General features: G+C 38.9%; 1 protein-coding gene across 1 annotated transcript; it reads right to left on the reverse strand.

The window, feature by feature from the left end:
• Nucleotides 1–1054: 1054 nt before the first annotated feature.
• p4htm (prolyl 4-hydroxylase, transmembrane (endoplasmic reticulum)) lies at nucleotides 1055–9758 on the reverse strand. The gene is made up of 9 exons (XM_036570866.1): nucleotides 8542–9758; nucleotides 7283–7364; nucleotides 6961–7151; nucleotides 5304–5400; nucleotides 4975–5137; nucleotides 3595–3780; nucleotides 3331–3421; nucleotides 3110–3233; nucleotides 1055–1962 (listed from the first exon to the last, which is right to left on the reverse strand). The coding sequence occupies exons 1-9, from the start codon at nucleotides 8869–8871 to the stop codon at nucleotides 1754–1756; spliced, it is 1473 nt and encodes a 490-aa protein (XP_036426759.1). The 5' UTR covers nucleotides 8872–9758; the 3' UTR covers nucleotides 1055–1753.
• Between the last annotated feature and the right edge of the window lie 552 nt (nucleotides 9759–10310).

The raw sequence follows: 10310 nt of genomic DNA on the forward strand, positions 1-10310 counted from the left end.
CTTTCTAAAAGGGCATGTGACCGAGCTTTCTGTCTGTATATATCAAAACAACAGCCAGCTAGCACAGCTGTTTGACTGTTACAATGCTATAATTTCTTAGCAACAAGTAGACAAGCATCCAGACACAATGTTAAAAAAAGACTGCAGTGTGCCTCGTTTTCCACCTTCTGAAAAATACAGTGCGAACCCCTTCTAAGAGGACCTTTATGTGGTCCCTAACACACACCAACATTCTAAACTTGGTAGTTATCTTCATCTGTTCCAGAACAGGAACTGATAAACCAAATGAACCAGTGTGAGTGAACACTGCAGAACAGTGTAAATGGGGGGTGAACATTATAAAGCGATGTGAATGGAGGTGAACACTGAATAACAGGGTGAATAGAGGGTGAACATTGAATAATGGTGTGAATAGAGCATGAACACTGAATAACAGGGTGAATAGAGGGTAAACATTGAATAACGGTGTGAATAAAGGGTGAATATAAAACAAAACAGTGTAAACTGTGAGCTAATACTGAATAACAGTGTGAATTGAGGGTGAGCATTGTAGAACGATGTCAATGATGGGAGAATACTCTCCAACAGTGTGCACATAAACATTAACACATAGGACATTTTAGAGACGCAATAATCAAACACAGGTACAGCACACCAACCCAATGTTTGGGTTTGTTATTGGAGCATTTGGGTCATTGTGCTCAGGGCTTCGAACAGGCAGCTGACCTTAAACACTGCAGCTAAAATGTCAGGTAGGTGAAGTTAAGGTATGGTCTTTGTTTCAATACTTTTGCCAACATGCACTCGCTAATTTTGACTTACCACTCAGAAGTGCATCACACCTACGTTACACAAGGGGGGAAGTGGAGAAGGGGACAGCAAGGAGCGGATTTTTCAATCAGAATGTACTCGACCTCTGCTAGGTTAGCCTCAGTGATCTAATTAGCTAGCTATGCAAATTTTTGTAATGCAAATTTTTGTAATGCAAATAATTCCCTTGAGAAGTCTGAACATAACATGCATACATTTTGTGAATAATAACAGTAGTGTGATGCTTTTCTTTTCGTTCTTGCTAGCTGTGTAGCCTTTAGCTTGCTAACAAACAAGTCAGCAGACTGGCAGTCATATAACAGAGGGAGCTGTCTGAACATAAAAAGAGAGCACTGCAAATTGAATTTTATAGTTTTTAACTGTGAATGATTTCATATTTTATTGCTATGGCTTATAAAAAGCTTTGTTCTTTGAAAAAGTAATTGCATCATAGCCCAGGGCAAGTTCTCCAGCTAAAGTGACACTTATGTTCACTCGCCTCTTGAAGGGCAGACCTAGCTAACTTCACTTGAATTAATAAGGTAATGGAATGGATCTTAACATGGCATTGAGTATTTCTCAGAGGGGAAATGATGAGTCCAAGTTTAACAGGCGCATTTTAAAACGAGTACAGAAACAGACAGAATGTGTTTGAGTGCATATGTATGTCCAGTATCCAGCCAGGTTTGGTGATTTGACTGCTCTAGCACATCAACTAAACCTGGCAATTACCAAATGAGTTGAATAAGGTAAGCCTTTTCAGGAGAATCACCATGAAGCTGAAATGACTGGATTTGAACACCTCTGGTGTACATGTAATTAAGTGTGTAGTGTGTTTCTGTGTGCCAATAAACATGCATGTGTTTGCAGGTTATGGTTTGTGCCTGAGTGTGTATGTGCGTGTTCATGTTCTAACACTGTGTTTTTCTATGTGTGTGTGTATTTACAGGTCTTGGTGTGTGTCTGTATTCTGCTCTGGGTTTGTCTCTAGTTGCTGCTCCTGAGTCTCCTGCTGAGAGACGAGCTGCTGATAGCGGGTCTGTCGATGATAGTCGGGGTCTACGTTGATCCAATTGTTGGCCACCCATTTTGTTCCTCGAGTAACCACACAGCCTCCATGTAGGGAGTACTCATCTTGTTCACCCACCCAGCCTGCAGGGGAATAGAGCAGACGCACAAACAGAAACAAAGCTGGTACACAGATACAAAGTCTAATGAAGAACATACCTCAAAAGCAAGTACCTGAATACGTTGTTGCTGTTGGAACAAAACTTTGTATCCTCTTTTTTACATTTTTTTTAATAATTTGAAAACACCTGCTGCCGTTTACACTGTGTCAAAATGTCACTCTGAATGGACCAACAGAAAAAGTCCAAAATGATTTAAAATAAAATCTTGTTACATTAACTTACTTTGAAAGTTAAAAACATTTCCTTCTCTTGTAAAGTTTTTTTTTTTCTGGAGATACAAGGTTTTGATCAGACAGCAGCAATATACTGGACTAATTTAAATTTGGACACTAATCAATCTATGTTGAATCAGTCTATATTGAATTTACAGTGACCCCAAAAAATATTTGGACACCTGTGCCATATCTAAAATGTATTCAGTTTACTGTGTTAGGAAACAAAAAGTATTTTTCTCCATATGTTAAACATATTTAAGTTTGTTCCTTTAAGAGGATGTGTTAACTTCCTTTTACTTAGAAAATCAACAAAACATGTAATTTGACATGGGGTGTTCAAACTTTTATGTTTATGTTAAACATTTTATAAAGTAGCCTAAAGAACATGATTGTCCATCAAAAGTTAAATGGTTAAACGTGTCAAATATTCTTGGGGGCCAAATACTTTCTATGTAAATTTCAGAAAAATACAGGAAAACATTCTAAATATTTTATGTACCCATTATTAATTTTATTATCTATTACTAATTCTGTGCTATGTGAAAATGTAAACACCACTAAAAAATAGCTTATGTGAGAATTTATCAGAAAAGGTGAAATTTGCTTTTTTGTAGAGGGAGGGGAAAGCAAAGTTAACAGATAACAAATGTTAGTATAAGAAACCACCTGAGCAATACCCAGTACTGCTCCTGGACATTTTCCTATCCTACAGCATTTGATTTCAAGAAGAAGGAGCTGAATCTGCTAATTAAGGTGTCTAGTAGAATCTAAGATTGGATTATACTGGTCAGGAGGGCAGATCTACAGAAGAAAGGTTAGACATCTCTGACAACTAGTCTTTAGACTAGGAAAACAGTTCACTACAGCCACTATAAAAATCATTTTTTTCAGTACCTCTGCCATCAGAGAGGTAGTTGTACCAAAACACTGCTGTCCCCTTGATGGGCTTTACTCTTAGGTTGCCTTTATCACAGTGCTTCCTAGTGTCCAACAGATCCACATCATTTTGTATAAGTGACTGCAGAGCACACAAACATGAAGTTATTTTCAGACCAGTGCACTAATTCAGCAACAATAATCAACACAATCAAACAATTTTAGCCAGTAAGACTCACCACTTCCTCATAGGTCCTGTTGTCTGCCACAGGAAAAGTGGTTTCACCTCCTTCCTCTACATTATTCAGGTAGAACAGTACAGTGATATACCTGCAAATGCAATATAAAGCCCTCAAACAGAATATTCAAATATGTGAATATGTTTTGGGTGAATTGCAGGTATAAGGAAAATCTACTAATTCACTGAGGAGTGAATGCCTTAATAGACAGTCGATTAATCAGCACATGCATTAATGCTGACAGACAGCTCTGCAGTGGCTCACCTGCAGGACGTTTGGAAGGGTGAGGTGGTGTTGGCAGCAAGCCGAGTGTGTGTACAGGTTGTCTCAGGGTAGACCGGTCCACTGTCATGATGAGCATGGTAATGACCGCCTTGCTCGTAGCGCACTACTTGAAGAGGCTCACTCAACTCCACCAAAGAAGGTGGGAGCCTTGTTAAACGTATGACTCTACAAGAACAGAAAAAAAGAGATTCATAAAAAATTCTAATGGCTGCTACATTTTTTAGCTGTGCTATGTACCTTTTTTTCATTTTTAAAGATAACAGTATGTGATACAGTGTCAGACAACATGTTAGCAAATCTGTTTGAAATTACTTAACAGCTCGACAGGGTTCCCTCTCTTTTTAGAAAATTATTTTCCAGGACTTTTCCATAATTTTCCATGGCTCTGATATATGACATCTGTTGCTCATCCTAGAATGACTGTCATCTACCAGCATCCTTAACATTGAAGTCAACAATCCAACAATACAACTTAATTGTATTATGACCCATAGTGACCCTTTACTGACTGACTGAAACAGTGGCACATTCTTACCCTTATATTATTATTCATAATAATCCCATGAATATTGTTATATTATACAATATTATTTAATCCCCTTTACACTAGTTCTGCTTTCAAGGACTGTATTTAAACAATATAAGACCAATTTAATATTCATGTTTTACACCAAATTCCCAATCTGGTCAGAATTCTAAATATGCTGGCTTCTTGGCAATATCTCCTTTGCAAAATACATTTAGATAAAATAAAATAAATAACTGTATGTAGACTGACTTTGCTGGGTGAAAAGACAAACAGTGACTATCACTTCTCCTAAATCTTTTTTTCCCTCTGCTTTTAGGGAATGGCGCTTTTAGTGACATTAATAAAATTAATTAATTAATAAAAATAAATAAATAATAATAATTTTACACAGATTGTTACTGGACGTAGTATCCAACACATTTTACTATATGCATATTCAAATTTTTTTGGTATTCAGCGAATCCCTCATATGACAGTACAGCATTACAATTTTACATAAACAGGGCATCAACAGCTAAAATATGCCATCTCATTTGCTCAATAGCCCAACTACACACTTTTCCAGGACCTCACTAATTTCCAGCACTTTAGCAATCTTCTCATTTTCCAGGTTTTTCCAAGTTTTCCAGTATGTGAGGATCCCTGTGCATTAGCCTTGTAGCTTTAATGCAGAACTAAAGAAGCAACAAACACGATTGACTGATTGTGCTGATTGACCACATTTATAGTTAGTGGAATATTGTGTGAATTTGTTTTTTCACCAAACTTTTTCATTAAAGAAACGTTAGATAAATGGCCACTGGTGAATGGACAAGGTGACAGAGTCATACCTGTTGCGGAGGTCTCTAAGGACCTGGTGTGCTCCTTGTCCCTGATACAGCCATGTGTGCCTGCTGTTCCTCACCAACTGGCTCCTCTTTACACCACGCTGAAGAAGAAAACGCTGGAATGCATCATTGCTCAGCTGCCCAAATTCCTCCAAACTTAACAGGCCTGAAGAAAATACACACAGAAGAAGATAAATAACACCTTAAATTAAATATAAACACTAATTATACAGATTTGACTGGCCACAGTATACAAATAATTCTTTTTGATTGCGTTAATTTTACACTAAACTTCCTGCAAAGTATTGAACATCCATAACTTTGGTCATTACCATTCCCATCATGGTCAGCTTTGAGGCCAGCATAGATCTCCCTAAGATTCTCAGGAGTCAACCAGATTCCATCTCTCACTCGAGAATGTGTCAAAATCTGCAGCACGGGGGGAACAGCATGCATATTACATATCATATCAAAGGTAACAGAACAATATGCAACAATACACCTGGAGACAAACACAGGGGTGGCGCAGTAACAGAAATATAAAACACATGCACACCTATAGTGACGGGAAATAAGTATTCAGACAATTTTGTTTTTGTTATTTAAGAAACTTCCAGTGCATACTGGTCCACTTCAAATTCACACACGTAACGTCTTTTGCCTTTGTACTTACAAACATGAACAAAAAAGCATACATTAATAAGCATAAACAAAGATATGCATGTTTGTTTCTAAAATATTATATATAATATAAAATGAAAGTGCGCATATCTCGAAACGTTATAGGCCCACTGCATTCTCAGCGTGTGGCCACTGGCCAATCATACAAATGCCCCTGCCCTCAAACAAAATATAATAATAACAGCCAGCAAAGGTAAACTGTGAAGGCTAGCTAGACTGAGATGTAAAACCTCCAAAAAGCAAAAAGAGGAGGGGTGGGTACAAGATAAAAAAACAGAAAGTTACTTAAAAAAACAAAGAAATGAAAAAAATGAAAGTACACGATTTGTTTAGATATAAGAGCAGGGAACCTCAGGGCCAAAGTGCAGAAGGAACAAGTTAGTAAGTTCATTCAGTCTGCTCGTACTAAGGCTACAGACAACTAGCTTAATGTTAATGTACTGTCACACAATGGCAAATTATCTAACTAGCTAACTAGCAGTCACTCCAGTTCTCAGCCAACTACAGCATCTTTGACAAGTTTACATTTATGTGGGGGTTGTTGTATGTTTGTGTGTGTGTGTGTTACTGGAGGGGTTCACTGGGGTTGTATAGGGGTGGTCTGGACAAAAGCCCAAGGCTGCATTTAGTCCAGCCCTTTCAGACACTATATTAAACAAATATGTGAATAATATGTGTTAAAATTGAATTCTAGATATTCATGACGAACATAAAAATATAAATATTCTTGTGCTAATTGCACCTGGTGTCATTATAAAACGCATTGTTATTGGTTGGGAACATTGCAAGTATCAATCATGGTGAAGATGAAGGAGCTTCAAAGACAACATTATTATACAAATTACTCGAATGGAAAAAGCTACGGAGCCCTAGCAAAGACCTTAAACATCCCTGTCAGTCCATTTGTTTTGATAATACGAGGATGTTGAAATTGCAATGGACCCTCCTAACCTTGGGGAACTGAATACGGCTTGCCAGGAGGAATGGGCCAAAACTGAACACTGCAAAAAGCTAATTACTCCCTAACGTAGACATCTTGAAAGCTGTAATTGCCAACAACAGCTTTTGAACAGAGTACTAATGCTAGTAATTTGTGGTGTCTGAACAGTTTTTGCTCATCAATTTCGTTTTTCAAATATATATTTGTTTCTACATGTGAACACATACGATTTTTATATTTCATTTTTATAAGTACAAAGTCAAAAGCATTATGTGCATAACTTTGAAGTAGAAATATGCACTGGAAGTATATTAACAAAAACCAAAGTCCCTGATACTGATTAATCCTCACTGTATACACACACAGACCTCATGTGGCTGCAGCTGGCCATCCTGGTTGAGGTCAAGCAAATGGAAGATTTCTTCAGGGCTGAGGTTGAGTTGCTGGTTTAGCTCCTCCTGTCCCTCAGGCACCATTACCTGACTCTCCATCAGGCCCTTCAGCTGAGCCAGACGCACCACCACAGCACACTCCTCCTCTGAGAGGAAATGAGGGATTTCTGCACATGCACACACACACAAAACAACACCACCAACACAACATTCAGATCAATGACGTGTCTGTGTCAAACACAAAAAGAACGAACACTAGGACTCAGTGGACAGACATAAAACAAGCACAACTCATTACCAAAGAGCAGGGGCTTTAGACTGAGGGTCTTCATCTCATGCATCTTTCCTGGCACCAGAGAAACTTTTTGGACATGGCCCACCTAAGAAAGAGAAATCTCTTCATAAACTGTGTTATAAATTAGGGCTGGGCAATATACTATTTCATGCTGACACACTGTGATACTTCTCTTCAGTTTTGGCCAAAATTTATATAATAAATTATTTATTTGATCAATAATGAACACTAAAACAATGGTACAACGGCCATAAATGTTGACAAACAGTCTGTTTTCTTTTTTTTTTTTAATTTGTGTGCTTAAAGGCGAGCTCCACTGATTTATAAATGTTCTGCACAATTTTACAAATAACATATCAGCAAAATCATTCAGAGTGGTTTGGTGTGAAATGCTCCATTCTAGAGACACTTACAGAGTCAGAATTGTTCGCGGTGGTGGTGATAGGAACCAGATGTTCACCTCTTAAAGCTTCCTCCCAGGAAGTTATTACAAGAAGTGGTTTTAAATATACTCCCTGTTTTATGATAGTTTTGTGGTAAACTTTTGATCTAAATGTATTTCAATGTATTTATTTTAATCCATTCATGGTGGAGGGATACATGAAGGGTGATATAAGGCAAAACAGTCCTCGAAGAAAACTTATTTTTTCAGATTTTCCAATTTGAGGATCATCAGCATTATATATAAAAACTCATATGTACATATGTAGGTAGTAAATAAAATGGCTTTATTTGCATTGTAGACATCAGAACACCTGGTTCCTATCAGCCCCACTGTAAAGACATCTGAGACTGTGAGTTTACATCAAACCACTCTGAATGACTCTGCGTATATCTCAACCACTGAATTATGCAGACATTTTGAAAAATGAGTGGAATTCCCCTTTCACTCACAATATTTAGGACTTGACAGTTCACTATAATGTATATAATTTGCAGGGTGCTTCAGCCTGTTTTGAAAAAGGTGTCCTTTTTTGGAAAGCTACTTAGAAGTTAAAAAAACTGAACAAAAATTTTTTGTCAGGTTTGTAAGACATTCTTTCATAAAATACCTGTAATCAGGAAGCACAGGTTCGTTAACTTTATTAATGCTAACACGGATGACAACGTCATCTGATAAGGTGACAACATGATATTTTTGGAAAATATAATGATATTGAATTGGATCATTATCTCCCAGCCCTATATGAACTATCACTTTTTAATATTGCAGTGTGCCTTCTTATGCAATATATAAGGTGCGAATATCATCATCATCTAACCCGTATTCCTTCAATCCGAGGAAGGTGCATTCTTCGTGTAAATCCAGGGTCAGCAGGCTGCGGATCCAGTGGTTCTGCTACTTTGTGGCCGCTGCTCCTGCTGCTGAAGTCTCTGCTGGAGCTGCCCGCCTCCGACCCGCTGTTGTAATGCACGTACAGCAGCAGTGCAATAACATTGAGGACGTACACGTGGAAGAAGACCATGACGACCATAAAGTAGGACCGTGAACACACACTGCTTTTCTGCACCGGGATTCTCTCTCGGGGTAACGGCGGCGGAGCTGGTGATGGTGCGGAGTCATCGTTTGTATTTTCCTGAGGTTCCATCATTTTTCTGCTTATCGGCGGAGATACATTTAGTCACATTTAGTTGTTGTTTAGTTCAGCTACACGAGCGGATCCTGCGCGGAGCAGGTCTGTATCAGAGGCTCTCTCTCCGCCACAGCTGGTGGCTGCAGCTGCTGAAAGTTCACGCATGAAAACATACATACGTCACACAGCTAGCTGCTCAGCTAACCTACTAGAGCTAATGAAAGACAAGTCAAATAAATAAAAAGATATTAACCAAAGTTCGATACCAAGTCACATTCGTTTAAACTGTCCGTAGATTTACAGGAGTACTCTCGGCTTTAGGAACACTTGCGTACAGTTTCTCACAAGCTAGCTTGCTAACCTAAGCAAAAAAGCTCTGTACTCACAGCGCGTTCACAGGCGTCAACATTTACATTCTCATTTACGGTGCGGCGTAATTTTCAGTGCTCATAACTGAGAACATCCAGAAATCCGGACAGCTGCATCGCTTGATGACATTGTTAAAATTCGTCCTTTAAAACGTTTCGCTGTAAAGCAGTTTTATGAATCTGCTCAACTGTTTAGCTCTTTCACTCGCTCACAGCAACATCTCCCAGTGCCGCAGAGAGCACTTCGCAGGAGATAAGACGCCATTGCCCTGACAACTGCGGCATCTCGCTCCCGCTGACAGCAGGCTGACCTGAGGATGCGGGCGCCCTCTGCTGGCGGCCGCGCTCATCGACCGGCAAGCACACTGCACGGGCCAAGACTTTGAGTTTACAGGAATTTATTACATGAAGGAAAAGCCCCCAGCACGCCCACGCACTGATGTGTGTCTGTGCAGTACTCAGAATGATCCACCACCCATACAATACCTGTTCTGTGGTCGTCCTGTGGGGGTCCTGACCATTGAAGAACAGGGTGAAAGGGGAATAACAAAGTATGCAGAGAAACAGATGGAAGTACAAAGTGCACCTATTGTAAGTGGAACTGATAAAATGGACCAAGTGTGTAACATGGACTGCAAAGAGTGTGGTCAGTGTGTGTATGTTAGGTCCATAAATGTTTGGACATCAACAAAGTTTTTGTTATTTTGTCCAACACAGCATATTGTTGAGTTGAAATGAAATAATGAATATGAGCTTAAAGTGCAGACCTTCAGCCTTAATTTGAGTGTATTTACATCCAAATCGGGTGAATGGTGTAGGAATTACAAACATTTTCATTCAGTACCCCCCATTTTTAGGGGCTCAAAAGTAATTGGACAGACTAACATAATCATAAATTAAATTGTCCTTCTTAATACTCTGTTGCAAATCCTTTGCAGTCAATGACTGCTTGAAGTCTGGAACCCATAGACATCACAGATGCTGAGTTTCCTTCCTGGTGATGCTCTGTCAGACCTTACTTACTTACTTGTTCTTGGAGCATTTTACCTTCAGTTTCGCCTTCAGTAAATGAAATGCATGCTAATTGTA

This window comes from Colossoma macropomum, unplaced genomic scaffold (genome assembly GCF_904425465.1).
Source record: "Colossoma macropomum unplaced genomic scaffold, Colossoma_macropomum, whole genome shotgun sequence".
In the NCBI taxonomy this organism is placed as follows: domain Eukaryota; kingdom Metazoa; phylum Chordata; class Actinopteri; order Characiformes; family Serrasalmidae; genus Colossoma; species Colossoma macropomum.